Here is a 16,329-nt window from a genome sequence, read left to right as displayed (position 1 = left end):
TTCATCAAATTATTCTGCCTGACATGCTCCCTTCCAGGAGGAACCCACTCTCAGTTCCTGATTTATTTGTTTATCTGACCGACGATTGGCTCCTTATCGTGGTAATATTCCTTCCTTAGCTAGGGGCTGGAGGACGGAAGTGCCAAATCAGAAACTGGCAGGAAGGCGTACACAACACACACAGTAAAGCGGATGACAAAAATGCAGCGAGAAAATACGAGAGACGGTGGTAAAAAAAAGGCAGAGAGTAGAGAGAAACAGGCAGAAAAGAGAAGGCTCCTGTCTTCTACCGCATCCATCTGTTCTGATGATGCAGGTGGAGCTCTATTCAGTCTGCCCTGCATGAGTGTATGAGGGTGCGTGTGTGTGTGTGTGTGTGCGTGTGTGTGTATAAGGGTGTGGGGGGCAGGAAGAAAGGGAGGGGAGAGGGAAGGAGGGAGTGGAGAGATGGATGGGAGAGAATGTGTGTGTGTGTGTGTGTGTGTGTGTGAGAGGGGAGGAGGGGTGGGGTGGGGGGGGGGGCTCATGGTGATCTTTTCCTGAAGGGGATAATGGTTGAGGAGCGCATAGCAATGGCTGCCATGTTTTACCCTCCCTGCACAATTAGCCAATCAGAGGCAAGCTCTGCCAGCCAGAAGGACACATAAAAGAAGAACATTGCAGCAGAGGCACAGAAGGAGACTGCGAGGAGCTAGGACATACATACACACACACACACACACAGACGCAAACACGCAGCAGCAGCAGCAGCAGCAGCAGCCAAAGCAGAACCCCCTCCCTTGGACACACCCTACTGGGGATCACTGCTTCTCTTTTTTCTGTGCTATCGCCCACGCCGCTCGGAGAGAAATCACTCGCACATCATCATCATCCTGAAGAAAACCCCCTTTCTCCTCATTCTCCGTCGGCAGAGGAAACCTACAATCTCAAGGGCTGAGAATCCCTGGCGAAGATTTGTCCTTTTTTCCTTTTTTCTTTTTTTTTCTTTTCCTTTGGAAATTTGAGGCTGTCTTTTTTTCCCAAAACGCCCCATCCAAAAGGCCACACTGTATTAATACTCAAAACGAATAATAATTGAAGCCTCCATCTCAAGACCTGCCAATCGAAGGACGTAGATCACTATCATCTTTGTGCATCAAGAATGGTTACTGTACGTACACCTCCTTCTTTTATTCTCTTGTGATAGAAGCTTTTGTGGCAGAATACTGGGTACAACTGTAAGCACACTGCAGTAGGGATGGAGAAATGTCTGCCAAAATGTGCTATGTGCTGTTTATTGTCTACATTGTCTATTGTTGTCATTCAAAGTCACAGATACGCACACACATCCACACATACACACAAACTCAGACATACATACACATACACACACTCTCACTAGCTCTCTCTCTTTCTGACAGTAGAGATAACCATCATGTTTGTTTGTAATGACATTTGGAGAGATGCGATTCTCCCTTAGTGCTTGACTCTTGCATAGCTGACTGTGAGGAGTCAAGACGCCACTTTCTTCTGCCATTTTACAGTCAGATGGAAGGCATTCGTATTGCTCCTACTTCTGTTTCATTTCGTTTATCTCATTCCAAAGCGCGGCTGATTCTCTCAGACATTTGTGTAAAATTGTGGCGCACAGGGTCGAGGAATTCCGTGGGAATAACGCCGGGTGCTGAAAAGACAGCGAGGGCGACAGGGGCAAAAGCTTACCGAGGCCGCGTGCTGCTTTAGCAGTGATGGGGGCGTACTGCCTTTCTCTGCCTGGCGCAGCAAATGATGCTCGAGACGGATTTCTGAGACAAAACATGATGCCTCGGAGGCTAAGAGCCCATCGAGAGCTAGGCAAAGAAAAGGGTCGAGTCACTCAGAGAGGGGGAGGGGAGCGGAGAGATATTACGCATCTATTGGTTTGGATTGAATCAGGCAAGTCGAAATTCCTAAGGGTTCTCGTTGCGATGCAACAGACCAAGTGAGCTGTAAATTTCAGGCCACGCGAGAGAGGATGGAGAGAGAGCGATGTCTTGATGAAAACTGTTTTAAACGCTCTTTAACGCGTTCGTCGTATGAGTGTGTGTGGTAGATAAAGCTTTTCTAAATAGAAAAATGTTTTGGTGTAGAAAACACACCCTGTTCATAGAAATGCACCACATAACAAATAGAGCCAAACGGACAAACGAATTGGGCGTGTCAACTGGATCCGAAGACAAGGCGTTGGCATTCGCTAGCAACTTATCCTAGTCAAAACCTAGCACGAGGTATTTGTTAAACACCCGAGTAATTGTATTCCACATTTAAAGGATGTGTTTTTAAAATTCGTTGCCTGGAAATTATATCCGATTAACAATTGACAATTTAAGGCATACAGGCCTCAACAGCAACTTAAACACTTAATATCCATAGGCCTACTGTTGAGTGAGTCAGTCATGGACATTGTGAAATGCATGTTTCTAGATTTCATGGCCAAAATGGCCAGAGGCTCATTGTCTATGGCAAATAAAGGGGGAATAGTTTACAGAAATGAATGCACATATTAGCAGCAAGCGGCGAAACACAAAACCAAGCACCCATGCACGTGGCCTTTAACTGATGAGATTGTTTCCAGTTCAGGCTTCTGGTATGCTGCGGTGTTATGTTGAAAAGCTATGTCAATATATTTCCCCATCTCCCGCGTAGTCATTATGTTTTCTATACTAAATTCTAAGCATTCTGTGCGTAAAATCTTAATGAACAATAAATGGAAACAAAGAAAACACCATCTGGTCGAAAAGCTAGGCCTGCTGCACAGCTGAACACATGAACTCAAAGGATACGTTCGGCCAATTATTGGCACTCTTGATTCATAGCCGTTTGTGATTGAGCCAGGCTCCGAGAGAGGGCCTCTGGGCGTCATGCACAAAGCTATCTCCCCACCACATGTTCCGCAGTCCTCCGTGAGCGTGCTTGTACCGCAGTGCCAAGCGAATAAAACCGTTGAGTCAGATAACCTTCTCGAGGCGCTTACACAATTCAAGGACAAGGACATCACGAACAACGAACAAACTGAACACGTTGAGTAAATCGGTTAAACAAAAATAATATTAATGATGCATGGTCGTATGTATAGAAAAACATGTCAGATCAATAATTTTTCATGGAAGTGCTTCGTAAGCAAAGCAGGCCGCTGCTTTCTGGAAGGGTAGGCTATGCATAGGTTCCGGTATGAAAAAACGCATCGTTTGGTTGGCTGTAGCTTATACCTTGTCCATTGCCTTCATGTTTGTAGCCACATAGCCACGATATGGCCCATGCTGTATGCGAATGAGACCTCCATTTTTGGTTGGTTATGTAAGAAAATGTGTAGTTCATGAAGCCAACTAGATATCAACAAATTAAGTTAAGCTCAAAATAATATCCAACTATTTCAGATATTTTCGAAATAGAGATGTTTTTTCCTTACCAAATATATAATTTGTTTGAAAAGAAAGCCATGTTATTATTATTATTATTATTATTATTATTATTCGCACAGAACAGTTTAGATCGTTATAATGTTCATTGTTCCCAGAGTCGCGAAGCCTCTGGCCTCTACACAAAGCGCCACTGTTTACATTAATATTCATGGTGCTGCCATAGTCTCTGCGCGAGAGAAGAGGAGGAACGGGTGGCTCTTTTGTTTGCTTGTGTCAATACGTTTATTCAGCAAAAAGGCGCAGGGATTTATGAATGCCTGCGGAGCACACATGTCCATGCTGGTTTGAAAAGGAGCATGGCTAAATAAAGCACTGAATTCGAGTAGATGACAGACCAAAAAGTAGATACAGTTAACAAAAATGTATTTTGAGGAACCAGAGCTCTGTAATGTGTTTGTGTGCCGTATTTTAAATGGTAAAAGGCGCAAGACCGATAGCTCTTAGCAGTTGCTAATGCTATCGTTCTCAGATGGAATTCCTGGTAGCCACTCCCTATTTCAGCACTCTGGATAGCGACCAAGCATGGTCTCACCCGGTTACTGCACAGCAGGCATGTCGCCACGATTGTTTAATATGGCGAAAGAGAGAATAATGTAAACTAATAATGAAATATAGGCTAGTATATGTCATAGTGAAATAAATAAAAAATCCTTGCCAAATTCACTAAAGTGCAGGCTACTGTCCATAGTAGTGTCCATCTGCAAACCATTCTTATAGTAATAACATTATTAAGACATGGACGATAAGGACATGGACTCATCCCCAAGGCTTGAGCTCTGACTTGTGTCCTGTTGTTTTACAGCTGCTACTATGATCCCTTAAGCTCCAGCAAGAGTATGGCTGAAGCCTTTTGTTTTGGATAATCCGGTAATCCGGTGTCAGTGAGAGGGCCTATTGGCAACCACAGCTCTGTTCACATTTGATCTGGGATGGGCAGAAAAGTGCAACACTGAATTCTACAGTGTAAACAGGGAGAGAAGAGTGGAGATGAATGGCAATTAGACCCAGACCCATTCCCTTCCTTATTCGCTGTCATGTCACCGTCATCATTTCTATTCATAAGGGTAGGCTTGAAACAGATGAGATCTCATTTCCTTGTTAAGTTTATATTATTATCCAACTCTGTGTGTGTGTGTGTGTGTGTGTGTGTGTACATAGGCGTGTGACATCATGTGTGAAAACCGTACATTCTTTAAAAAAAATATCCCATTCCACATGTGGTTGCGATGTGACCTGAACATGTTGCCTCAGCCGTAAAAGGAAGTGACCTCATAGGTGCCTAACAGGAAGCAAGAGCGTTGTCACGTGCTTAGCGATGAGATCATCACAAACTCTTTGTTCAGGAGGCTGCCAGACTGACTGATCAATGGGTGGTCTGCTTTTGAGCCCCCTGCAGTAAAGGTTGATTACATTTTATCGATATGGAGCAAAATTCAACATATCAGACAATTTTAGAAAAATTATCATTTAATCATTTAATCAGCCTCATACACTACAGTTGTGGGTACGGCTATAAGATATAGGATTTAATTCATTTAATTTATTTGGAAATGAAGGACGCTACTGAGCCTAATACTTCTTTGATGAACTCTCATATTTGACAATATACACAACACTACAGATGTTGCAATTTAAATGATCCATCATAATGTCTGACTACTTTTGATTACGTGCAAACTGCCGGTCGTTGGGTTCATCACATGCGGTGGGGCTGTGGTCTCCGGCTGTCGGAGCAGGCCTCTTGTTTGCGTGCGAGTCTAGGTCTATGTGTAGGCGATGATGATGCAGTGCATTAAATATTGAGGGAGATTTCTCTCCGGTCCCAGAAATAGAAGAGTACAGGCTGGGACACGAGGGCCCAGCCCATCCTCAACCTCATAGATCTGCTGGAGAGAGTCTTGCGCTCGCAGCACTAACACAAGCAGGAAGCCAGTCCCATGTTTGTCATTTTTGCAAGACGATTTAATTAATTCCTTGGCCCAGGGCTCATTTAGAAGGAAGCATCCCCCATTGTCAGATTACTCTATTAATAACAGGATTTATGTGAAACGGGCAAGCGAGCCATCCATTTTTTCAGTCCCTACACATTTATTTTATTCAGTGGCATAAAAAGAAAACAGTGCTCTGCTTTGAACGTATTGTTGGACATGCCAAAGCGATAAAAGCTTGGGACAGGCAAGGTTTGCTGCGCTTGTCAGTCGGTCTCAGAGGCCATCCAGGGCCCTTTCTGCCCATGACTTATATAATGCTTTACACTTGTCACTGTGGATGGGTGGCCTGCCATGGGCTGGTTTGTTTCAGTTGGCAGATCAAATTAGGCTCCTATCTTGTCACTTGGTGGAAGGGCTGATTTTTCTCTCTGAAATACAATTCAAGCAAATTTGTTGTCTATATCTTTAAATGTGCTTATTTGTGGGTGCAGATTGTTGCATTTAATTTATTTATATAAATTACAATTTGTATATTTCGTATATTTGTAGAGATTTATTTGAACTTCTTTATTCTTGCATTATGTAATACACATCATAGCATCAAAACATATTTTCATATTTTTCATATAATATCATTTCTTTTATTATTGTCATCATAATGTCTATGCCAGATCAGGCTCTTCAAATTCCCCATGGATCACATTGTGAGCAGCACTGTTCTGACAGTACCTAGATAGAAACTCTGTGTTCCCTACGTCTGATTTTCTGTCCCTTGTCTTATATTCCTGTTTCCTTTAGTGTACACATTCTATAGCCTTCCTCTCAATCTCTATCATTTGTTTTGTTTTACCTCCAAGACTCATGGCGATGACACTGTAGGAGAGAGAAAAAAAGAGCTTAAGAGTATACTAATAGATTTGGAGATGTTTTCCCTCTCGACACCTCTCACTTGCACACAAACACACACTCTGTTAAAAGTCAAGAAGCCAGCTAATAGCAACAGTCGTCAAGCCACTGTTACCTGGGCAACCTGGTTGGAGGTAAAGCCGAGGACGATAAGAAGACACAGTATCACAGGAGAAGAAATCACATAGGCAAGAAAGACAAGAGAGAAGAAGACAGGCATAGAGGCGTCTGGATGGAAGAACACAGTTGGGAGCATTTGTCAGAAATATAGGCTGTTGCTGTGGTACCTGCCCTATCTTGGGTTCAGCCATACATACTAGGCTATTGGTTATAAAATCCCTGTAGGCCTATTTAAAATGTGATGTCAGATATGGTTTTGGAGTAATGGGGAACAAGTGCCAAGATGTAGGAAAATAGTCAGCGAACAGTTTCCTACATAGGGGTGAGCAAGCCCCCCTTACCCTGGGGTTTGTCTTTGGCTAGAGTCCTCACAGTTGTGCTTCTGAAGCCCACTAACCTTCTGATACAAATCAAACACTCAAGTCAATATGTGACTTAAAGGGAATAAGCACTCTTAAATGTAGACACCCGATACTTGTTGATGCAGAAATGATAGAAGGTGGATAACATAAATAGATTTTGAATCTTAAATATCCTGAAGACACTGAAGTGTAGCGCTGGAAAATCAACATTAGCAGCGGCGGCTGGAAAAGAGCTTATGAGAGCCGGAGATGGTGAGCACGCCCTGCTAATGACAGAAAATGAGCTTTCGAGGCACATGAAGATTTGATGAGTAGAGGGCGAAAAGAGGAAAGAGAGGGAGAGACAGAGCGAGTGAGTGAGAGAGAGAGAAAGAAGGAAGGAGGATAAGAAGAGAGAATGGAAGAAGTTTTATCGCTGACCTGCACACATCTGTTCCCAGAATATACCCCAAAGGCCAAATTAAGCAACACTGTGTAGTCCAGAGCAACACGGAAGAACCTGAATAAAAACAACACATGCACACATGTACACACACACACATACACACACTGTGTCACAAAAACACTAGGGTCACAAACAAGTGTCTTGACCATTTCACATTTGCCTCTTTTTTTAATCCTATATTCTTTGTCCGACACATATGGAGTGTCCTTGAGTGCAGCGAGCAGGACTGAGAGCCCCGTCCAGTCAGGATGTCACTTTATCTTTGTCTGTCCACCACCCCCTCAACCACCATCAGGGCTGTGCTGGCGTTGTGATGTAACAGGCGCTTGACCCTGGATAGAAACAGGGGGAGGGGAGGAGAGAGGCCCGTGACATCTGCATAGCCATGGGCACACAGAGGCAGCGCGACGGAGAGGGAGAGAGGGGGAGAGGCAGGAATGGAGAGAAGGGGTGACAGTGACAGTGACAGGAGGAAGAAAAGAGGATGGTGGTGGTTGAAGCTTTCTTATATGTCTATGGTCGTAGCATTGTGTGTTCCAATCTCTTGACCGCTCACCGCCAAAAGGAGACAGAGGAGGGGAGTGAACGTGGATAGGGTTGGGTTCATTTTAAGGACTGTGTTATTTCATAAAAAACACATACACACACACACACACACAGCTCTTCCCCCTTCCTACACACACACACAGGAGGACACACAAACAGGATATTAAACAAAATGGAACAAACACAAACAAACATACACACACGCACTCACAGACATTCTCACTAAGTTATTTTTCTGATTGGCCCCAGCAGATAATCAGCACCATGGAAACTCAGGTGTCCAATGGTCCAAGTGGAACCAGCCTACCGAACGGCCCAGTCATCAGCACCAACGGTGCCACAGATGACAGCAAGACCAACCTGATCGTCAACTACCTGCCCCAGAACATGACGCAGGAGGAGTTCAAGAGCCTGTTCGGCAGCATCGGAGAGATTGAGTCCTGCAAACTAGTCCGAGACAAGATCACAGGTAAACCTAACATGCCAAACAAATATATGAATGTTGAAATCAGCTAAGAATGACAGTTTGAAATAAAGCCTAGTTTAGTTTAGTTTATCAACAGAGGTGCCATATTTCTATATCTACTAATATGAATGTCTAAATTTGAAATGGGTGAGCATAAATGCTTATCCTCTTCTTGGAGGATGGTGATGGTGATGATGGTGTTCTGTAATCACAGGCCAGAGTTTGGGTTATGGATTTGTGAACTATGCAGATCCCAACGACGCAGACAAAGCCATCAACACGCTCAACGGCCTCAAACTCCAGACAAAAACTATCAAGGTGAGACCACCTCAACCGTCTGCGCCCCAAACACCACTCTCTCAATAGAGAGGAAGTGGGGGAGAAAAGACCAGAAGAGAAAGAGAGAAAGAGAAAGAGAGAGGGAGAAAGAGAAACAGAGGGAGGTGTGGACAGCCCCAGACGTGACAGAGGGGGTGAAGGAGGGGGGGCGGGACTGAGAGGCGGGGGGTGGAGGGTGGGGGGGAAAGGAGGGGTCGCCAGGAACAAAGGGAGCAAAGGATGGTGAGAGGGAGAGAGAGGGAGCGGAGGTCAGAAAGCAAGGGGGCCGTGTGTGGCGGTGATTGTGATGGAAATGTAATTAGGGAGGCGCACTGTGGGCCAGTGGGGTCAGAGCAGGCAGCCCCATCTGCCTCCAATCTTGGCTAATTAGGGGTCCCTTTGTCCCAAAGTCAGATGGAGGGATGGAGAAAGAGGGAGAGGGAGAGGGAGGGAGGAAGGCTTCAGTTGGGTATTAAAAAAAGGAGAGAAAAGGAGAGAGTAAAAGATTAAACACTGCCCAGACGGCTCCCACCCCATCCCATCAAAGCAGATCAAAGATTGGGACAAATTGCAGGCTGAGATAGATATGCTCAGCAAAGGCAATGTGGGCAGCCAAACAGGCCAAATCTGTCACTCACATCTGCTCATAGGAACAAAGACTCAATATAAACAGCAAACTAACAGTAAACAGTAAAAAGTAAAAGTACAATAAAGATACCGTAATTTCCGTATCGTTCCGTGATTATTGTGACATTTTTGTTCAACATGGTAATAATGTGTCACATAACCTAAATGCTTACCATTTGGGTATTACTTAAATATGTCATAGTTTCAGATGAGCCTATGGTTAGCGCTCTAGATAAGCCTACCAAAACCATCGTTTATCCAACATTATTTATTTTGAAAAAAAAAAAAATCCCATGTGTAGGTCACACTCTAGTATTTACTTGCAGGACAGCAAGAAGCTTACAAAATCAATGTATAAACCCTGAGAAATAGTATGGTATGATTTATATTATTGTATTCATGAAATAGCATAATCCAGAGATTTAAAAAAAAAAAAATTGTTCAATTAAAGTCTTTGTTATGATATACAGTAGTAGTTTATTAGACTTTCAAATTCATACCAGGTTTGTTTAAAACTGAAATCAGTGGGAGGCACTGCATTGCATTCTGTTTGCACCACTACCCATTTCTGGTTTTAGGCTTAGCAAATGTCATATCATCCGAGTCAGTACAGGCATTGTGAGAGAGCAGAAGACATGGCCAGGATGGGGGGGGTGTGTGTGTGTGTGTGTGTACGTGTATGTATGTGTGTGTGTGTTTGGGGGGTGGTTGTCAGGAGCTAAGGAAGAAGGGGGTAGCATGGGGAGCAGAATGCCAATGACAGGATTAGAGGCCATATGGGCTGTAGGCACCATCTGTATTGCGAGAGCGATAGGGAGAGGGTTAATTATAGGGCAGACTCCAGTCCCTCAGCACCCCCTCCCCAGCCCACAAAAGCACTGGCCAATCTCTGCCACGCACCCACACGCTCTACAATAATACCCTGCCTCAGCCCAGAACAATGCACCCCAGGCAGATGTATAGAATCAATACAGCTTGTGGAGATTGAGAGTGAGATATGGCCGCTATCTTTATTTGTGTCTTTTTATTCCAGTATGGTGGCCTACTGGCAGTACAAAGATGTCCTGTCAGTCTTTGTTGGAGGCCATTCAGTTTTGTGTAATTTTGTGTTCTGGGTCGGAAATCTTGCAAAAATGTTAAGGCAGCTTCTACTACCCAATGTCTAGCTATCCAGCTGTGGTGTTTGAAAAGCAAGTCTGTCATCTTTTCCCATGGTAGCTCTATAGTTGTAGACAAAAACAATGTAGTTCATTTTTAAATATGTGATATAAGCATTGTATGTATTCAATACATAAATACATATATTCATTATATTTGAGATGTTTTAAATATATGATATACACATATGGTATGTTTTGAGTGTCCAGGTTGCAGATTTGTGTGGGCGTTTTAGATGAAATCTGAAGTGTTTGTCAGTTGTCAGGGCAGCTGGATGTCTTGAGATCTGTTTATAAGGTTTGCTGGTTGCCAGAGAAGCCATTTCCCCCAGAGGAAGAAGACAAAGGGAGATGGAGGGAGGAATGGAGGGAGGCAGGGAGGGGAGGAGTGATCTTTCTATCTCTGACAACATCCGCACTCTCCCCCTCCTCTCCCTTTCTCACTCACTCTCTATCTCTAGCTTTCTGTATTTATTTCCCTTTCACATAGACACACAATCAATACAACTGATATCCCAAATCCATCACTTTAATTGCCATCCAGATAAACATTAAAGCTCAATCCCTAGAAACATTGGGGAGATTGTATACAGTTTATTTAATACTCATCTGTCTCGCGATACAAATATCGAAAAGGAATGCTCATACCTCACAAAAAGACTATAAAAAATATAATATATTGCTTCACTGACAGATATTTTTAAAACGTGGATAAAAGCAAATGGCATTGAATGGCATTGAATGGCCTTTCAAAAGAAACGGTTCCCTTGGATATTGGATTTTCCTTAGAGTCTCAATGCAAACCTGTGCCTTCATGGAATATTTTCTCTCAAAGAGATTTGCTGCATGTTGTAGTTTGCATACATGGGGGCCGGGGAGGTGGTGTGTGTGTGTGTGTGTGGAAGAGCAGGTGTGCTCTTGTGGAGACAGGAGAGAGAGAATGCTGATGAGTGGACACTTGAGTGGCTAATAAGGGCACCAAGTGGGAAAAGAGCAAGATGAAGTAGGGGAAAAGTGCGGTATTTGAAGACAAAACACACACACACTCACACAGGGAAGAATAGCACGGAGGAAGTGAGTGCATCTGGGGTGCATCCTCCTTTTTTTGCTAGTGTGAGAGTTTACAAGGCTGAGATGTTTAGTTGTCGATTGGTCATTTCTCACATGGTTTGGCACCACTCTCCTTCGCAGGTGTCATACGCAAGGCCTAGCTCGGCCTCCATTCGCGATGCCAACCTGTACGTGAGCGGCCTCCCCAAGACCATGAGCCAGAAAGACATGGAGCAGCTCTTCTCCCAGTACGGACGCATCATCACCTCACGCATCCTAGTAGACCAAGTCACAGGTAAAGACAGTTTGCCTCACCTTCACACAACAGACACCTTCCTGACACATCTTCCTATGGCAGCTCTATGCATCTGATGCTATAGCTAACTCTTGTTAGCTCAGGTGCTAACTGTCATGCTGCCACATCTTCCTATGGCAGCTCTATGCATCTGATGCTATAGCTAACTCTTGTCAGCTCAGGTGCTAACTGTCATGCTGCCACATCTTCCTATGGTAGCTCTATGTTAGCTCAGGTGATAACTGACATCCTGCCACATATTCCTATGGCGGCTCTATGTTAGCTCAGGTGATAACTGACATCCTGCCACATCTTCCTATGGCAGCTCAATGTAGCTGATGCTATAGCTAACTCTTGATAGCTCAGGTGCTAACTGTTATGTTGCCACATCTTCCTATGGCAGCTCTATGTTAGCTCAGGTGATAACTGACATCCTGCCACATATTCCTATGGCGGCTCTATGTTAGCTCAGGTGATAACTGGCATCCTGCCACATCTTCCTGTGGCAGCTCTAGGTAGCTGATACAAGTATAGCTTGCACTTGTTAGCTCAGATGTTAAACTGTTATCTTGCCACATCTTCCTATAGCAGCTCTAGCTGATGCTCTAGCTAGCGCAGGTGCTAACTGTTCTCCTGCTTGGTGCCCTTCCCTCCCCTGGAGCAGGCATCTCGCGAGGAGTGGGCTTCATCCGTTTTGACAAGCGGAACGAGGCCGAGGAAGCCATCAAGGGACTGAACGGCCAGAAGCCGTTGGGCGCCTCTGAGCCCATCACCGTCAAGTTCGCCAACAACCCCAGCCAGAAGACGGGCCAGGCGCTGCTCACCCAGCTCTACCAGACCGCCGCGCGCCGCTATACTGGACCCCTGCACCACCAGACCCAGCGCTTCAGGTACCGCCACCGCCTCCCTCCTCCTCCACCTCCTCCCGTATTCCTCCATCCCTCTCCTCCTCGCCAGCATCACTCTCTCGTGTCTTCTGCTCTCCATCTCTCCCTCTCTCTGTGTGAGCCTTCCTTTGTGAAGGCAGCAGCGCAGCCACTTAGCAGTGGGAAAACAGGAACTGGGAAACCAAATCCACCAAAAATAGCGTAGCGTGAAAACGAGAGCGGGCGATGAGGGAAAGGGATGAGGGAGGGAGGGAGGGGACAAAACAACTCAAGCAGAAGGCAGAGGCACATTAGATGGGCCTTCCATCATTTAACAAGTAAGGGATGGTTAAGCAACTGCGGAGATCGTGTGTGTGAATGAGAAAGCACAATGGCAGGCGCACACACACTCGCACGCATGCAGACCGTATATAGAGTACACCCATCATGTCGCCTGAGGGCCACGCGAGCACTGAACCACTGTGGTCGCTCAAGCCCCGCTCTCTGATTGGTGGATGCCAAGGAGCCATGGTCGAGCTGCAGTGCAGAGCGCCCTCTGCAGGAGGCTGTAGGAACTGCATGTCTGAAAAGCGCAGCCCAAAAGAACCATCTCTCTCTTTCTCTTTTCTTTTCTTCTGTTTGGTCCGATCTCGCCACTAACGTCTCCACCTCCCTCATTTTCCCCTTTTGCATTGCAGACTCGACAATTTACTAAACGCCACCTACGGAGTCAAGAGGTAAATGCCAAAGGTGTCCTTTCCAACAAAGCATCCATGCCTAAACAACCTCAAACAAAGTGCCCGGAATACCACCTGCTGACTCAAACCTTAAGTTAGAGACAGAAATCAAAGTCAAATCCCCATAGATTTCACTGTTAGCGTGAAATAGTGCCAGTCCATAAATAGACCTTTATTTATGGATGCGAATTTGAGATTGAACAGCAGGACATTCTGGCATGGCTTTGTTTAACTGTTTTGTCTCTTTTTTTCCTTTGGTTTGGATTACTTGATTGAACTGATTTGTATGTATTTCTTTATGAAACTAACATTTTTATTTCAGTTTTCCGTTGCTTTAATGTCCTTTTTTTCCACCAGCATGGACATACCAGATTCCGTTTGCGTCTTCTTCTGTTTGCTCCAACTTTTCCTTTGATTTGTTTCTGATTTGCTTTCATTCCTCTCTAGGTTGTGTGTTTTTTGCTAAATATTGTGACTTTTCTTTCTGTTGGACATTGTGATTTCTGTGTCCTACTTCTGCAGAGGTTTCGGTCAACAGGGAATGTGATTAAAATACTGTGCAGGGGAATGTGGGTGATTGAGTTCTAAAGGAAAGGCTCGCTCCTTTATTTGTATTGTTTTAGACGGAAACCCATAGTCTGTATGTGTGTTTGTGCGTGTGCGTGCGTGTGTGTGTGTGTGTGCGTGTGTTGCCTGCAAATCCTCAGCGTCTACTTGTAGCAGAGATGATGGAGATGAGGTCCCTGTTCTTCCATACCCCAACCTCAAAAGCCACAGGCAATACAAAGCAAACAAAAAACAAACAAACAAACACATCAATCCAAAAGCTGCAGGAACCCGCATGTGCCCTGTCAGGCGGTGGTAAAGTGCAGCGAGCCGCCCCGAACTTCATTCTGACACCCATGGTAGTTCTCCTTCTCTCCTCCCCAGGTTCTCCCCGATCACCATCGACAGCATGACCAGCCTGGCGGGCGTCAACCTCACCGGGCCCACCGGAGCCGGCTGGTGCATCTTCGTCTACAACCTGTCGCCGGAGGCCGACGAGAGTGTGCTGTGGCAGCTGTTCGGACCGTTCGGTGCAGTCACCAATGTCAAGGTCATCCGCGACTTCACCACCAACAAATGCAAGGGCTTCGGCTTCGTCACCATGACCAACTACGACGAGGCGGCCATGGCCATCGCCAGTCTTAATGGCTACCGCCTGGGCGACCGCGTGCTGCAGGTCTCCTTCAAGACCAGCAAGCAGCATAAGGCCTAAAGGAGAGGAAGGAGAAGGAGGAGGGTGTTAGGGGCCTCTCGACGCTCCGAAGCCTGGGGGGGGAGAGCTGTTGAGCTCCCCAAAACGCTCATTCTACATGGGTCTGGACTGAGTCGCTCTCTCTTTCTCTGTATCTCTCTCTGACACAAACACACTCACACATACATAGATTTACACAGACGTCCATACATAAAACTTCTGTACACTCATGTACATACATACACACACACACACAGATACACACACACCACAGACACATTTAGTCAGAGTTCTGAACAAAACCACAGGTAGAGTTTTTCTTTTGTCTTTACACAACATGCTAGTCCCTCCCTACTTTTGCCTGGATTGAATTAGCGGTGGTGCATAGGTGGTCTGGGAGGGGGATTGGGGGGTTTAGGGGGGGGATGGGATATGGGGGGAGGACGGTCAGGAGTCAGAAGAGGACAGTCTAATGAATGTGACAGAGAATGTGTGCTGAGTGCTTCGATTGAGTTCAGGCAAAGAACAAGACCTGATAGATGAAAAGACATACCGATCAAAAAAATGCTAAATGAACTAGAAAATATGTGCAATTTTACCCAAAACATCTTGCCCCACTAACTCTCCCAGGGCGCTGGAGAGAATGTAGTCACTTTTTTTACACTCGGGCATTTTGAATCAGCGATTTTTTTAGATCAAAGAAAAATAATTAAAAACAGTGTTCTCTTATATATATTATGATATAACTATATATTCAATATTTAAGGTGGTTATTATAGCCGAGTATGTAAGCATTTTCTAGAACTTTGATACGGTTTCCGGGCTCTGTTTTAGGTTGCAATCTAGCTTTAGGGCAGTTTCCCAACATGCTTGAGGTAAGACCTTATAGAGAAATGAACAAACCTAGACATCCTGGTCACAGAGATTTAAAAGATAAAAAGCCACGTCACACAAACGGAACAAAAGAACCTCACACGAGGTCTGACAGCCGACAGCCTCACCTTTCCACAGTAGTCATTGAAACACCTTTACACACACAAACACACACGTACGTACACAAAGTGCGTCCTCAGTCTAGAGGGCAGTGAGAGTGAGAGTAGCGTATCATATCACTGGTCAATGCAAGTCCCCTGTATTTTTCTCCACTGCGGCTTTGTTTATCTCTAGCACATAGAAAGGATACCACTGCACACAGCTGTCTGTGAACTTCGAGCATGGCGACAGTGTTCCCATGATGATGATGGTGTTTGTGGGTAACTCTGTGAGAGGGCCAGGGATGAGGTGAGAGAGCAAAAGCCGCATCAGCCCATCTCCATGGGAACTGGCAGCAAAGCTAAATCTAAAAACTTTTTTATTTTTTTATTTTCTAAATTGCCATGAGAACAAGGCTCCAAGTCTGCATTGTTCACGGGCAGGTTTTGTTTACAAGCACATGGTTACTGAAAACCATATGCTGAAAATAAAAACCAACAGCTCCAGAGAATGGCTCCAGCTTTGAGTACTTCTGTAGCAGGAAAGAAGTTGACCATTCCAGCCCTTCCCTTCACTTTGCATGTTGACCCCCCTCCAGAATCACCAAACCCTGCTCACCACAAAAGTCTCCACTCCAGTTCATTCCAAATTCTCTCCCATTCATCCAATCTGGAAGTGCACCTCAAATGATTCGTTCTCCCGAGGAAAACCTCTAGCACGTACAAAACGTACATATGCCCCGCCCCTGCTCTCTGGCAGCAGTGTCACAGACCCACACCGTAGTTCAGTTCTCTTTTTGATCCGCACAGTACCACCACCACTTAATCGACGTATCAGATTTTATCATGAGTTCG

The 16,329-nt window shown here is 45.1% G+C and overlaps 1 protein-coding gene across 7 annotated transcripts; it reads left to right on the top strand.

The window, feature by feature from the left end:
• The first annotated feature begins 626 nt into the window (after window positions 1-626).
• elavl3 (ELAV like neuron-specific RNA binding protein 3) lies at window positions 627-14,900 on the top strand. Of its 7 annotated transcripts, none has more exons than XM_048245464.1 (7): window positions 627-1,150; window positions 8,003-8,219; window positions 8,431-8,534; window positions 11,510-11,663; window positions 12,328-12,553; window positions 13,228-13,266; window positions 14,197-14,900. In XM_048245464.1, exons 1-7 carry the CDS (start codon window positions 1,142-1,144, stop codon window positions 14,522-14,524), a joined length of 1,077 nt encoding a protein of 358 aa, XP_048101421.1. In that variant the 5' UTR covers window positions 627-1,141; the 3' UTR covers window positions 14,525-14,900. The 7 variants fall into 7 exon arrangements, with proteins under 7 accessions (XP_048101421.1, XP_048101419.1, XP_048101420.1 ...); XM_048245462.1 differs by having other exon boundaries at window positions 628-1,150; window positions 14,176-14,900; XM_048245463.1 differs by having other exon boundaries at window positions 629-1,150; window positions 12,325-12,553.
• The last annotated feature ends 1,429 nt before the right edge of the window (window positions 14,901-16,329 follow it).

This window comes from Alosa alosa, chromosome 6 (genome assembly GCF_017589495.1).
Source record: "Alosa alosa isolate M-15738 ecotype Scorff River chromosome 6, AALO_Geno_1.1, whole genome shotgun sequence".
NCBI lineage: Eukaryota > Metazoa > Chordata > Actinopteri > Clupeiformes > Clupeidae > Alosa > Alosa alosa.
The sequence above is the reverse complement of the archived record's forward strand: the minus strand, read 5'-3'. Positions and strand labels throughout refer to the sequence as shown.

Excerpts from the sequence above, each read along its gene's own strand:
- elavl3 (XM_048245461.1), top strand. Across the intron at positions 8,220-8,430 it reads AGTCCGAGACAAGATCACAG|GCCAGAGTTTGGGTTATGGA; the intron begins GTAAACCTAACA and ends CTGTAATCACAG. Across the intron at positions 11,664-12,324 it reads CCTAGTAGACCAAGTCACAG|CAGGCATCTCGCGAGGAGTG; the intron begins GTAAAGACAGTT and ends CCTCCCCTGGAG.